The 14,341-nt window shown below is 42.0% G+C and overlaps 2 protein-coding genes across 11 annotated transcripts in view; both read right to left on the bottom strand.

Annotated features, from left to right (window-relative positions):
• Positions 1-1,251: 1,251 nt before the first annotated feature.
• On the bottom strand, positions 1,252-4,846 carry LOC6497022. Of its 2 annotated transcripts, XM_001962877.4 has the most exons (9): positions 3,811-4,840; positions 3,261-3,724; positions 2,805-3,196; positions 2,518-2,749; positions 2,237-2,464; positions 1,934-2,176; positions 1,624-1,871; positions 1,505-1,555; positions 1,252-1,447 (listed from the first exon to the last, which is right to left on the bottom strand). In XM_001962877.4, exons 1-9 carry the CDS (start codon positions 4,712-4,714, stop codon positions 1,345-1,347), a joined length of 2,865 nt encoding a protein of 954 aa, XP_001962913.1. In that variant the 5' UTR covers positions 4,715-4,840; the 3' UTR covers positions 1,252-1,344. The 2 variants fall into 2 exon arrangements, with proteins under 2 accessions (XP_001962913.1, XP_044572428.1); XM_044716493.1 differs by lacking the exons at positions 1,252-1,447; positions 1,505-1,555; positions 1,624-1,871; positions 1,934-2,176 and having other exon boundaries at positions 2,346-2,473; positions 3,811-4,846.
• Positions 4,847-5,466: 620 nt separating this feature from the next.
• The window catches only part of LOC6497021 (CUGBP Elav-like family member 2), a 53,987-nt gene continuing 45,112 nt past the window's right edge, over positions 5,467-14,341 (bottom strand). For 6 of the 9 annotated variants that reach the window (XM_044716494.1, XM_014905992.3, XM_014905987.3 and 3 more), the window contains 4 exons: positions 12,898-13,372; positions 8,824-9,399; positions 6,966-7,106; positions 5,467-6,843 (listed from right to left, as the gene is read on the bottom strand). In XM_044716494.1, the coding sequence (XP_044572429.1) occupies positions 6,572-6,843; positions 6,966-7,106; positions 8,824-9,399; positions 12,898-13,372 (1,464 nt within the window). In that variant the 3' untranslated portion in view covers positions 5,467-6,571. Of the gene's footprint in view, positions 6,844-6,965; positions 7,107-8,823; positions 9,400-12,897; positions 13,373-14,341 lie in introns of those variants that run through there. The other 3 variants (XM_014905989.3, XM_014905991.3, XM_014905990.3) reach the window with 3 other exon arrangements.

Genomic DNA, 14,341 nt, shown 5'->3' with positions numbered 1-14,341 from the left:
CTAAAAAAGGAGGGAAAGGATTGTTACATTAATTAATCAACTATTTATCAATTAGAACTCTAGATAATGCAGATCAACAGATTAATTCATCTTGATGGTGGCAGTGATTTATATACGGGTTCAATAAAAATGAATTGAACCAGTCCACATAGCAATTAAAAGTACGCAACATATTTTCAGGCTTTTATTAAATTCTAACTGGTCGATAGAGATAGGCTTGATTTAAATCGATTATGAGCATAAAGCGTTCCATGGGCATTGTATGCCTCATTAGTTCTTTGTGCATTAAAAAACAGCATAGTTAATTATTTTTTCCATACTAGGTATTGGGCCAATTAATTATGGTCAACTTATGGTTAACTTAATTGCCTGTTATTCTCTTTTCAAACAGAGCCTTGGAATTAAAAGCGTATTAATTACTGAACTGCAGCCTGAATGCATTTCGAATTAATAGTTTTCTATGTTATTTTATAGATTAATATTTCAGAAACATACAACAAGATCTAGGAACAGGTTCAGTAAAAATAGTCAAGTTAAATAACAGAAAAAATGATAACATTTTTATTTGACAAGCCTAGTTGCATAGCAAAGATCCATCGGGTTGGAGTATTTACATTGAATTGCATATAAAAGCGGTGGAATTGTTTGCATGTTCCAGCCAAAGTGATTATCCTGGGAATAAAGGATGCTCACTGGTTTTTGAGTTCTCCGGCAGTGGGAGTGGGTGAAAAGCGTATCGGTAATTATGGCTCCCGTCCTCTCTACTCGTATATCTTCTGCTCTGGACGTTACGGATTTCAGATCCTTTCAAACACTCCTCTTCCACCTGTCTGCCCGATGGTTTATTTCCTCATACCCCCACACCTACACCCACACACCTGTCTGTATCCTTTGTGTATTTGCTTTGGCTGTTGCACTGATTGCAACTTTTCAATTTGTATTTACAAAAGCGAAACAATGCGAGGCATATAAATGTGAAATTGTTGATATGCACAGAAGCGTATCTGCCTGTCTGGGCCGTTGGTTGAGTAAATTTAAGCAGTAAACAAAACGAAATCCTTTAGACATTTAATTACTTATACACATAGTGTGTTTTCAAAGTATCCCTTAACAATGCTTCTTCCGAAATGAGGTTTCCCCACAAACTGAAACCTAAAATGTATTAATTGATTGTCTATTATGATAATCTGAAATTAATTACTATAGTTTCTTGCTTTATAAAAGTTTATATTTTGCAGGATGGTGAGAGGATTCTGAAGAATCAAAACAGTTTATTTAATTCCGTAACGTAATTCCATAAACAAAGTGATCTAAAGAACATTATTTAAAAACCTTTCTTTTGCATCATTTTCTGGGTCTTTCCTTTTCAACCCGTTTCAGAATATCGTCCATATTTGTAATCAACTGTTCCAAGATCTCCTCTAGCAGACTCACTCGATTAGTCAGACTAAAAATAGTTATATTATAACATTTTTAATTTATATTTTATCTGAAAATTGCTTACCGAACCATATCCGGATTTTCATGTGGCGGAATTTCTTGGAAATACTTGGCCCTTCGAAATGTTGTTAGCATTAAAATATAAACTTAAAACTTCAAGAGTTACAAAATAAAGTTACTTACTGGGCTTGAGTCATGTTACTGCGCAGTTCATAGGGTTCTTCATTGGTGGCTTCTGTTTCCCGAGTGTGATCTAGCTCCTCCTCGGGTGTTCCTTGGGCTCGAGCCCGCCGTTTTCGACCACAATGGGTGATCCAATAAAGAAGACCAGTCATTTTTTTGTAGATGTACGATCCCAAGTGACTACGCCCCTGAGTGATCTCACTCTTCACCGAGTTGTAAGTTTCCATGATAATGGCCAAGAACATGTTCTGTGAGGGAATTATAAAAAATAAAATATATTGATTTTATCTTAAGATTATAAGGAGCTTACCAATAGAATGAAGAAGACGAGCAGAATGTAGGTAAGGAAGTAAATGGGACCCAGAACTCTATTCGCCTGCTCAATGAGGTTGTACTGAAAGTCTCCCAAAATCATTCTTATCATGGTCAGAATTGATGTAATGAAGTTTCGAAAATCGGGATGCTTGGTGCCAAATAATAGGAGGCCCAGCTGAGCATAGGCCAGGAATACAATTCCGAACATAAGACTGAAGCCGGCCAAGTCCTTGGAGCACTAGAAAATGAGGGACAAGAGATGGCTATTACATTATTGTTAATTTCTTGAGGAGCTTACCCGTTTCAGAGTGGTTGTGAACTGCACAAGAGTTTTGTTGAAACTGATAAACTTGAATATTTTAATCCAAACGAGGAAGGCCAATATGGCCATCATGTCAACGTAGATGATGTTCCAAAAACAGAGAACATCCAGGCTCTGATAGGTCAACTGAGTCGTGGCCTTGTGGGTTACCGACTTGACCTTAAAGGTATGCCATATGTTATAGACTAAAGCGAGGTAGCAAAGCTAAAAAAGCTTTTAAATATTATTTAACTAGAGACTTCAAAGTATTAAAATACCAAGAGAATCAGGCAATCCAGGACGTTCAACATGGATGTGAAGTAGTTCTTGGAGCCGGACTTCCGCAACTCGTTGATCTCATAGATGGTATAGTACACAATCATGATATACCAGAAGATGTAGATGACAGTCATTAGTAGGCTGCGTTCCGTGAAGAATGAGAATAGTTTTACTGTTTGAAGTTGAGCCTGGGGTATAACGCCTCCGGTGGGTGGAATCTCAGCAATAAACCTACGAAAACATAGTTTGAAAGCATCGCTATTTAAATTTGAGACTTTTTACTTACTTAACACTTTGAAATATGTCTGTGTTCTCGTTGTACAAATTGAATTCGATCAGGCAGAGCCTGGATCCTCGGTCCAGCCAGTGTGTGTTCTTAAGATCAGTTATTATCTTCAGGTTGTCTTCCTTTTCGAATGTCAAGTCCATCACGTAGCCGCCGCTGCGATAGAAAGCCAATACTGTCCAAATTGGAGTGGAGTCGAGATCGTTCATTGACCGGTAGGGCGATCCCTTGTAGTTCTTTGTCCGTTCTTCTGTTCCGGAGGAGTACGCAGCATAGCACGTGTTGAAGTATCGGATGAAGGCGTCATTGACGTAGCAGCTGTCCTTTTTCACCCGAATCTGTCGGATGCGTGGCGGTCCTAGCAGCAAGTTCTCGTGAAGGAAGACCCGACCCTGCATAGGAGAAGAGAGCTATTAAGAGACCAAAATCCCCTAATAATATATCAAAAATAGCTACCGTTAGATGATGGCTTGGTACGACAAAATTTGGCTCAGTGATTTTTTCTTCGGAGCTCTCCGAGTCTCCCTCTTCTGCCTCGGGACTCTCTTCTTGTCGCACCTTCCTTCTGTAGTCCCTCAGCTGATCCCAATCCTCATCCAGGATCCCATCGGCATTTCGTATTATGTCGTCTGGCACTTTTGCCGGCTCTTCTCTTAACTTCTCCGGCGGTGGCGGTGGTGGTGGAGGGGGCTGTGGAGGGGGCGATGGGGGTGGTGGTTCGGCAGGTTTAGTCACAGTCATGTCGCCATGCAAAGTGACCAGAAAGTTGTACACCAGGTAATCCCACCAGTCGGGCACCGTGATCAGCTTCTCAAAGGAAATTGTCACCGAGGGGGCCACCACCAGTTCTCGGGTTGTAAAGAGCTTCTTCATTGTGTCATTGAAATAGAACATGTACGAGTGGCGCACAGACAGGGTCACTAGAGGATTAAAAATGAGTCATTAGAGGTTTATAATAATAGGTTTATTTCCCCAATGAATAAATCCTATATATAGATGTTCTTACCCAACGAGGTGAGCACCAGAAAAATAATAAATACTGCGAATTCCATAAGCGCATCTCGCACCTCCTCATCTGTCGTGTAGAGAATCCGGGTGGCTTTGGTCTTATTTTGAACAGCTGACGGCCCGACACCGGATCGCCGCTCCTGGCCAGATCGCTCTGGGCCCCGCCGTTCTGAAGTCCGCCGGTCTTGGGCTTTCTTGTCCGATCTATCTCCGCCAGATTGCAGTGAGGCGGATCGGGTTCCCGTGGCGGTTGACTTGGGGGGCTCTTTTGGCTTCTTTTTGCCGAAAATATTGAATCCGCTGGATTTGGTTACACCGGCAAAAGTAACTTGGGCGGATGTCGATGGCACCGCCTCCTGGCCAGAAGGTCGGGGACTTTCCTTTCCCACTGCCGTTGAGGCAATGACCTTTTTAATTGGTTGTGGCGACTGAGTAGCGGCCGCGGGAAGTGGGGAAGTCGATCTGGCCACAGTCTGAAAGGGTGGTCTTGGAGACGGCGAAGCACCAAAGTCCCGAACATGCCTCTGGGTCTGTGGCGATGTCGCAATATCGATGACTAAACCAGTTGCCGATGCACTACGATCCCTTATTACTAGTCGGGGCGAAGCAGACTTGCCGCGTGGAGATCCATCGCCATCCTTTTTGGATGGTGGCGGCTTATGTATTGGAGCTGCCGACAGCGGCGAGGTCGCGCGTGCGACTTGGCGGGCAGCTGGCTTTTCAGCTTCTTCAGAGTTTTCCACATCAGTACCTCTTATGACCCGCCTTGCGGGAGGAGTTGGTGGCGGTTTCCGGGGAGATTTACTACCGCCAGCCGTGCCACGGGGCAGTGTGGGAGGAGGTGGCCTGGGAGGATGGGGAGGCTTCTCGTCCTGTTGACCCTCCTTCCCCTCCTTGTCCATTTGTTTACAGTTTCCTCGCAGTTAAAATAAGCAGCAATATTTCAAGTGAACTATTCTAGAACAGACTGAAAAATGTTGGAAGCTGACCCCAACGACAGGCACGTTTCTTGAAGTTTAAATATTGCTTACTTGGACGGCGGTGCTGATACAGTGATGTCAACAACTATTAATCAGTGCGCCGTCTTAGAAATTTAATATTTTTTATTTAAATGCAATGTAGTTTATTGAGACATCACTACAACTTTATTGGGTATACCGTAGCTGCAGATCTAACTATTTCCCCAAAAACTGGCAGCACTGTTACCTATCCCACCTGAACAATGCCGAAAGAAACAAAGCTTCCAGACAACATCTGCGCAATCGGCGACTCCGTGCATATGCATTTTTCATGCGTTAACACCAACATTTGAATTGCAACAGCGAGGTAGTGGCAGAAAAGGCTAAGATGGAGTCTGGCGGAGCAGAAGCCAGTGCAGGATGCTTTTGATTTATGGCAGTCGTTGTTGGGTCTTCCGGCAACAGACTGGGGTCCTCCTTCCCCTCCGATTGGCGGCAGTTGAGTTGTCAGTTGGCGCATAAAGAATGCATGTACAATAGCGAAAATGTGATAAGATCCCACTCAACGAGCGCTCCCGGGATTCCAGGGGGATTCCAAAGGCAAAGGACTTCCTTTAAGGCGATTAACGGGGCTTAGCTTAGAATTGTTAGGCTGTTTAAAGGCTGGTTTAAATTTAAATTAAAGTAAACACATGTTTTATTATTTTATAAATATTTATTTTGTTTTTGAAATTTTTAAAACCATTGGATGCCGCCCTATTCTGCGTGCTTGAGCCTTTAATAAAAAGTACATTTTGCATACATGTTGCACATCCAAAATATATATATTGGGTTTGAATTTTAAAAGTACATTTCTTCATTCAACGTCAAGTGCATTTTAAGTACAGATTTAACAAAATATGATTTGCATTTAAACCAATAGATGCCACAGGTCGGCGTAATATGAAATAGTTTATAACTATCAATGACTATAAAATAGACTTCAAGTAGACTTTGAAGCTAGCAATCCCAGAAGATGTAACTTTTGTGACTAATTAGTTAATAGTTTTCTTTAGCTAAACGTATTTTTAGTTGATGTCGCTTGTCTTAGGTATTCTTAGCAGACTTCTCTAGCAGTTATTATGTTTTAGTTATTAGTGTATTAACTATCCCTTTGAATGTTTCTCACTACGAACGGAATTTCGAATGTTTTTGTTGGTTGTGCCCCACTAATTTTATATATGTAGTTCTTGTATATAGTTTATAGTTATTTCCCTAGCTCTTATATAACTTAGCATTATTTTTCTAAATTGTTTCGTTACATTTTGTGCAATTTTAACTTGTTTCTTCTGGGGTTGGGTATTGTGTTATCCATCCATTATCAATTATACATTTTTTTTGCTTAACTATTTGGCTTTGAAAAATACTTTGGCGCCACAAATCGGCTTCAAATTGCTGGACTTTAGTTTTTGGTTTTTAAATGTAGAGTGTGCTTGCCGACCACGTTGAAAAGTTGGGCTGATTTAATGATGAAATGGCTGATGGTTTTCAGCAAATGTGATTACAAGAATGCAACTTTTAAGCTACTTCTTTGGTTGGATTGGTTTTGCGGTTCGTTTGTGCACTCGAGAACATCATTTGTAAGCTATTTATCTTTAGATTTGTGATAACTTATCAGATACATTTTTGTAATTGGTCCTTTGGTTTCAGAACATTTATTAAAAGGCACAATTGTGTTTAACTATAGTTTCCATCCATTTCTGTGATTAGTTTTCATGTGCTGTTTTTTGGGGGGTTCACCACCAGCCCACCTCAGCTGATCTAGTACGGCTTGGCCGCATCCTTGGAACGTTTTAGTTGGACCTTCAACCGCTTGGTCCCGATCTGAAATCCGTGCATCGCCTGGATGGCCGCATTGGCTGAATGTGGATTGTCGTACGAGACGAAGCCGAAGCACTTGGACAGGTTGGTCTGCTTGTCGATGAACACCTTGGCCGACAGGACATTGCCAAAGGGCAGAAATGTCGATGCGAGATCTGTGTCGATGAACTCCTGAGGTAGGTGGTAAATGAATAGATTGCTGCCGTCGGGTCCTGCAAGAGAAAGATTCAAAAATCATTTAGGACTCTACACGATAATATCTATTTCAGAGGTCAATTATAACAATTATTAGTCCATTAGGAATTTAGACTAAGTAATGTTAGTGAATATTTACCCTCGATCTGCTTACCAGCCACGCCTGCAGCTGCTGCCTGTATGGCGCTGGCGGTTAGGGGCTGAGCGGCGGCTCCGTAGGCGGCTCCATTCGTCAGACCACTCAGGGAGGTGGTGTAGGGATCGGCAGCGCTCGTGTGCCCTAGAATGTGGGGGTATACAACATTAACACAGTGTTTAAACTTCCGCCAAACAAAACTAATCGTAATGCTACATTTGTACTGAATCCACCCAAAAATAAACACTCACAAGGAACAAGGGGTAGGAACAAACACACACGGTGGAAGACATAGACACACTCACACAGAAACGAAAGAGATAACCTTAAAAATAAGGAATAAAAAATCCAAAATCTGAACAATAAACGAGCACAAGTTGAGTTAACGCATATGAGATTTGGCCCTTTGGTTTATTATTATTTTTGGCACTCCCCTCTCCTCACTTTGGGCTCCGAAATTTTATGCTTTCTTCCTTTTATCCTTTATTGTTTTGGTCCTGGCCCTTTCATTATTAAATTTTATATTTTCATTTATTTGGATTTTCTCTTTTGTTTGTGTATCACGAAAAAATTTGTTAGCCTTTGTTGTTTGGCCTCTCTGCGTGGCGCCAGTTTTTTTTAATTGAGCCTGCCCTGCCCTGTCCTTGCTCCGAAACATTCCGTGGCATCCTCCGGAGCTGGCTTTGTGCAATGCCCTATATTTTTTTCAGCTTTTCCATAATCTACTAGAAATTTATTACTTTCTCCGGCTTTTATTTTCTTTTATGTGGATATACGACGAATTAAAATTGCTCACATGCATAAGTTTAGTAAATTGTGAATTTTTGTTTGGAAATTGCCCAAAGTTACTAATTGGAAAGCTAATTGCAATCAAGATTGATTGATTTTGTTTTACGAATAAATTGTTTTCCCTCATCCACAAACTTTTTCGGAGTATTGAAGGAAAAATGTTGCCTACATTTCGGCGGATTAAAATAAAATCAAGAATTAAAATTCGGTTTAGGACTGATTCTGAAATCATGTTCCCTAAAATTCCAACCAATCTATGTTGGCCTATAAAAATTCCACTCGTATTCGAGGCTTTTGTTTCATTCGTTTATTATAATTTTTTTCCTTGTTTTATTTTTCAAATCCAATCAACAGCGGGATGTGCGGAATGCCCTAACAGCTTCGTTTTTTTGTAAAAATTATGTAAAAACTTTTCTACTCTGATTATTTTCAATATTTGTAGTTCGTTTTGGGAAAATATCTATTTTATTGACAGAGATGGGCAAACACTATGAACACAAATATTAAAAAAGAATAAAAACTGAATTTTGCGACTCTAGCCCATAGGCAGAGTTTGAATATTAGTTCTTAGTTTTTTGATTTGGATTTTAAGTTAGGAGGACCTATAGAAATTATTAAATTAAAGGCTCTTCCTACATTTGCAATGATAGTATAATATTTTAGGAGTGAATTAAAGACTTTTTTTAATTCGTTGTGGGGCGTTTTTGTTGCAAGCTAATAGGCAAGCAGCACTGGCTTATGTTAATTGGAAGAAAGTTGTTAGTATTCAAGGTAAGGTGTCAGAGGTGTACAGCTCTGATTTAGTTATGTTAGGAAACAAATCCGGAACGGACTAAACAATAACACAAAACACAAAAACAAAAGGTTACAGCCACCCAACACCCAAGCACACATTTTAGGCACATATGTATAGGACGACGCACTAAATTAAAATATATTCCTTAAAGTTTGAAAAGAAATTAAAATTTCCTGAAGAAATAAATATTTTTAAACAATTTTTGGGAAATTGGGGAAACCTTCTATAGTTATTATTAGATAGTCTGAAAATGGGTTCTTTTCAAAGTTTACTTACACAGCGCATTGAGGGTCAGCGTCTGGGAGCTGGCCCCTGGCTGGGCGGGCGTGGCCGTGTGACCCATCAGCTGCGGCATGCTGAAGGCCGTCGCCGGCGGTGGGGCAGCATAGGCCATTCTCTGGAGGTGCAGGCTGGCGGTGGTACTGCCGTTGTGGTTGCTTCCGTTGCTGGTGCTGTTGTTGAATTTGTGGTGGTGAGGGGCGTTGGCGGTGGTGGCGATGGTGAGCGGATGGTGGGCGGTGGGTGTGGCTAGCAGGGTTACCAGATTCTGCATAGACAGGGATGGAGGGGCGAGCAGTCCAGTGCCAGGAGCATGCCCGGCGGCAGAGATCCCGCTGCTGCCGCTGCCGCAGCCACCGCCGCCGCCTGCTGGTGGTGCGGATGGGGATGCGGATGGTGGTGCGCCGCCGCTGCCGCCAAGTGTGTGAGGTGTTGCTGATGCGGCTGCTGCTGAGGCGGCAGCGACGGCGGCTGATGCAACCGATAGAGATGCTGTTGGTGCGGCGCCGCCGCCGGCGATACCGTGCTGGCTGTGGTGGGCACTGTTTTCCGGTGGGTGGTGGAAATTTAGTCCTGATTTTCCATAGTTATTTTTTTGTTTTGGTTTTTTGTTTTGTACAGTTTTGAGTTGGTTGGTTTATGGTTTAAGGTTTTGGTTGAGTTGGTTGATTGATTGTTTTTGTTTTTTTTTTTGTACATGACCACAGAGTCAATCATAGACATACCAAATAATGTTCAACGAATATTTATATATAAAAAACATAGAAGAAAACACACACCCAATTGGATTATTTACATTTACAAAAATTATAAAAAATTAATTTCAATTTTAATTTTTTTGGTTTTGGATCGAATTTGATTCGATCAAATTTATGTAAATATGTAAACATACAAATCATAACAAATAAAATAAAAAAAAAATGGAAAACAAAACGGTAAAACAAAAACAAAATGAAAATGGCGACGTAAAATGAAAGAAAAGATAAATAAAAAATTATAAATTAAAATAAAAAGTGGCAAAAGAAAAATCAAAATAAGTCCTAATCTTAACAATATAGATGGCAAAAAAATAATAAAAAATAAATAAAAATGTTGCAACGGGACTACAATATAATAAAATAATTTCATAATGCGGGGATGCAGGAATTAAGTAATCCAAATAAATAAAACAAAATCATAAAACATACAAACGTAAAATACATTAATTCGTTTCACTCAAATGCAGTTAGAGATAAACTTAATTAAATTATGTAAATTAATTGAATCTAGGAACTTAATGTAGCTGAGAATGCTGCGGGAAGGAAACAGGAAGTGCTATTCGCCCGCTTCCGGTTTCCGTTCCCCTTGTTTTGAGCTGCTCTTATGTTGCATACTTGGCGGCGCTGGCAAAAAAAGATTGAAAGCTTTCTACACAAAACAGGAATCCTAGCAGGACACACAGAACACGAGTGAAGGAGCCAGGGCGAAGAGCGAAGGAGTGAGTGGAATGAGAAGGAGATAGAGTCACAGAGAGAGATAGAGAGTGTGTAGGTGCGAGGGACAAAGATGAATAGAAACATTCACATAAGAAGCCGGTTCATTGTCTAGCATATTTAAAGAATATTCTTGGAATTACATCCTTTGAATGAGCTGCCAGTGTGTGACTCTAAACGTGTATAGTTCCTCTATCCTGTGGCGATGCCCATGTCCCACACCCCACCCCCCGTTTTTGTGGGCATAATAAAACTTTAAGTGTTCTCACCTGCGGACAACTTCGGGTTGTTGCTGTTGCCACATTGGAATTGCATTTGTTTACTTGCCAGACCCCCGGCTATTGGGACAGCCTCTTACTATATCCCATATATATTTAGTCCTTTCTGCCAGCTACCTTTGATGGTGCTCTGTTTTCCCCCGGGGGCCTTTGGCAGGACTTATAAAAATTTCAAGTCGGAAAATGGGCAAAAGCAACACACAGAAAATGCTAGACAAAGGCGTTCCTCCTTGGTTATTCCTTTGGCGATTTTCTGGGAATTTTTTCCCCAACTGTGCTTACAGTTATTTGGAGACTTTAACTGTTATTTTGGCGCGGGCCATTCTTAAAATAATTGACAAGTTTTTTAGCCACAATTACATAAGTTTGTTTTCTCCTCTCGTGTAACCCCAAATTGGTCAAATCTACAAACGTTTACGCTTCTGCAGAATCCACTTAACGGTTTCATTCAGCACTTACATACAAAGAAAAAAAATAAAGGAAACGAAGGAGCCTGCAGGACACGTTCCATACATTTGCTGGCCATCACTGTTCGGAGTTGGGTCGGACACCTCCCTCTCTTCTCAGCCGATTTCTTCTGGATGTGGCATTTAAAAACGTCATTTGTTATTCAAGTGGCATACGTCGTCGCTCTAAGTTCCCCTAACTGCCCAGCAGTGGCCCCTGCTTTCCGCACTCACTGTCCGATTACAGTTACTGCCGTCAGTCGGTGACCACCGTCTCTGACACTATTCCTCGTCCCTTGATTTTCTTCTGTTTTTACGTTTTTCTAAGACGGGCATGACACTTTTGGCAAAGGATTTGTTATTAGATCTTTTGTCTTGAAATTATTAAATATGGGTATATTTTTTATGGCTTTTTAGATTAAAAAAAGTCCAAAATCAAGCCCTTAAACAAAGTAAATTTATGTTATAAGAATTATATAGGACAGATATGGACAGATAGAACAGATGCTTCAAATATATTTCTTAAATTTCATGCAACTTTATTTTCCAAAAACTGTCCTCATATGTACAATTTTCATAGATTTTGAATTAAAAATAGAAATGTTTTCTAGAGCACCATATTGACTTTGGGTGCCTTTGATTTCTGAGTTCGCTTTGTGCGATTACATCACGCGCCGCCCCCAACTTTGGTCGTCTGTGATTCCCCGTTCTTTTTATTTCTGTCCCCTGTTTGTTCAAGCGCCCGAGCTTGATTTGTTATGCGCAAAATGTCCACGTCCATGTCGAGACAGGGCAGAAGTGGCGGACAGACGCCCCGTCTGTTGGAGCTGGGGGGCGTGGCACGTCGGACATTCTAATGAAGAGCCGTTGCATATGCAACACGTTTACACTGACGCCCAGTACGTGTGCTCAGCGTTCTGACTGCGAACCAGAAATCTGTGCCGGCCAGCCGACCAGCCGGCCTGAGCCATCATCCTCGTTCTCATCATCGTGTCATTGTCGTTGTCCACCTTTTAATCCTATTACAATGTTTTTGTTTTATTCATCAGGACCCTTTAGTCTCCAGTCTTCCTTTGCGCCATTATTTCCCTGACCTTTCTGTCACTACTACTCCTGTCTCCCCGGCCTGCATTTATGCAAATTTTGTTGCTTAAATTGAAATTAATTATTTGACAGTTGTCGCCGTACAGAGGAGTCTGCAAAGAATGACTCCCCACAGCCCCCAATATCCCTTTTTTTTGTTTTTTCCCCCTCAGTTGTATCTCTAATCTTCCGTTGAAAAATGAAAAAAAGCCATCTTGTTTATCTTTCCATTTACTCTTGTTGAATTTTTTAAATGTCCAACAACCGACTTCTGGGCCGTAAGCTATGAAGTCTGGTAGTCATTTATTTTTTGGTATTAAGAAACTTGTTTACAGCTGTAGCTTTTAAGTCCTATCTTCTGAGGGCTCATCTCCCAGTTCCTTTTCAGTGCAGAAACATATATTTTTGTATTGATAAAAAATAAAAAATGAGTGAAAACAAATATAAAGTTAAGAATACATTTTTTAGACACGCAGCTTAAAAAAAGCCTGGTGGAAACAAGTCCTTCGGTTGCAATAAGGATAAACAATAAGTAGCACACATAGATAAACGAGCAGTTGCGTGAAAGGATACAAAGACATAAACACTCTGAATGAAAGGATACAGATAGAGAGAGATATAGATACAACGCTGTGATTTAATTCTGTGTCTGTGTCGAACGAATCTAATTGGATTTGAATTTATCTTATTTTTTGGTGGTTGGGGGGGAAAGGGTTGAAGTTAGGTCGAAGGGCAGAACGGCGAAGTCTAACTAACAAAACTAGGCTCTCTCCTACTTCTAGTCGCACTCACCTGGCAGGTAGTGGGCCGGGCTCAGTCCGTAGCCGTGCAGTTGCTGGTACAGTTGCAGTTGGGCTGTCGTTGTCGGATCGGCGCCCAAGTAGGCCGCGGCGGGATTACTGGCCAGGAGGGCGGGGCCCAGGGAGGCGTTCAAGGTGGCCGGGGTGTGCATGGGAACCAGGGCTGTCTGGGCGGTGGCTGTGGCGCCTGCCTGCTGGACGGGCGGAACTGCCGCCAACGCGGCTGCCATCGAGGGGTTGGGGCGAGTCGCCGTGGGCGGAGCCGCTATCAGTGCAGTGGCTGTATTGGCGGTGGGCGTGGCGGCGGCCGCAGCAGCACCACTGGGCGTGCCATTTGTGAGGGCTCCGATGCCGCAGAAGGCGTGGAGCTGCTGCATTTTCTTCTGGTCCTTCTCCTTCTGCGTGTCCGCGAACTTGACAACCAGCGGGGCAGAGCAGCCTTCCATGGTCTGACTTTGGTGAAGTGCCTGGAAGAGTCAGGAGAAAGGAACATGGTTTAAATTCCAATATATTACGTATACGCCTCGTTTTCTAATTATGGAAAAGAAATTAAGTAACCAGTAACAGTTTTTTTTCCCAGAATTTTTTCTTTAAGTTAATTTTTAAAAGAATATAAATATTAAAGATTATAGTTAGTAAAGTTAGTTCTGTTTTCTTTTTAATATTGCTCATACGCAGTTGCAATGATTAAAAAAATAATTTAACCTATATCCGGTTGTGTTATTCTTCCTTACTACAGTTTTCAGTGTCACAAGGCTTCATTTCCGCCCAAACTTTGTGTGATTAAGATTTTCAAGACTCTAACCTCTTCTTTGTCAAACAATATTTTCCCAACTTGTCAAAGAAATATTCTCCAAGAGCCAAAAACGCGGTGCATTGCCATCCCCCATTCCTATGCCATCCTGGGCGCTGTTTCCCAACTGTGTGGCCATAGCGACCTGTTTTAAAACTCGGAAATTTCCCTAATTACTTTGTAGCCAAGAGCGGCAGCGTCGCGATGGGCGGGGCAAAACAATGCCCGGCCATAAAAGTCGCGCCAGAGCCGCAAGAATTATAGTCAATGTAATTAAAGAGCACTTCTGGTGGCTGCCACGATACAGGCCGGTGGACGGGGCCAGTAGGGTGGACGGGGCAATGGCGCCAGGATGCAGGCCAGAGTTGCCACCGCGCTGCCACAATTGAGCGGAAGTTTCGGGCCCGGGTCGCTATAGACCCGGCTGAGTTTCAATGATAAAGTCGACATAAACCGGAAAATAAGTAAAGTGGCTTGCCAACCCCATCCCTGGACCCTTCCCTCATCAGACCGCAGCCAAAATGCCTTCGCTGAATGTTTGGCCTGGTTTTCGGGCCGCTGCCAGAGTTGCCAGCCTCGATTTGGGGGCACTTTCCCGTTCCCCGGGCAGTTTGTTTGTTTTCGGGCTTAGCAGAAAGGTGTA

Source organism: Drosophila ananassae, chromosome 3R (genome assembly GCF_017639315.1).
Source record: "Drosophila ananassae strain 14024-0371.13 chromosome 3R, ASM1763931v2, whole genome shotgun sequence".
Classification (NCBI taxonomy): domain Eukaryota; kingdom Metazoa; phylum Arthropoda; class Insecta; order Diptera; family Drosophilidae; genus Drosophila; species Drosophila ananassae.
The sequence above is the reverse complement of the archived record's forward strand: the minus strand, read 5'-3'. Positions and strand labels throughout refer to the sequence as shown.

What these genes read in the sequence shown, in the direction of transcription:
- LOC6497022 (XM_001962877.4), bottom strand. Translation starts at nt 4,714, where the DNA reads ATGGACAAGGAGGGGAAGGAGGGTCAACAGGACGAGAAGCCTCCCCAT. An exon ending in TGGATTGCCTGATTCTCTTG is followed by an intron (nt 2,465 to 2,517) that starts GTATTTTAATAC and finishes AAGCTTTTTTAG; the next exon opens with CTTTGCTACCTCGCTTTAGT. An exon ending in AGTAACATGACTCAAGCCCA is followed by an intron (nt 1,556 to 1,623) that starts GTAAGTAACTTT and finishes AACATTTCGAAG; the next exon opens with GGCCAAGTATTTCCAAGAAA.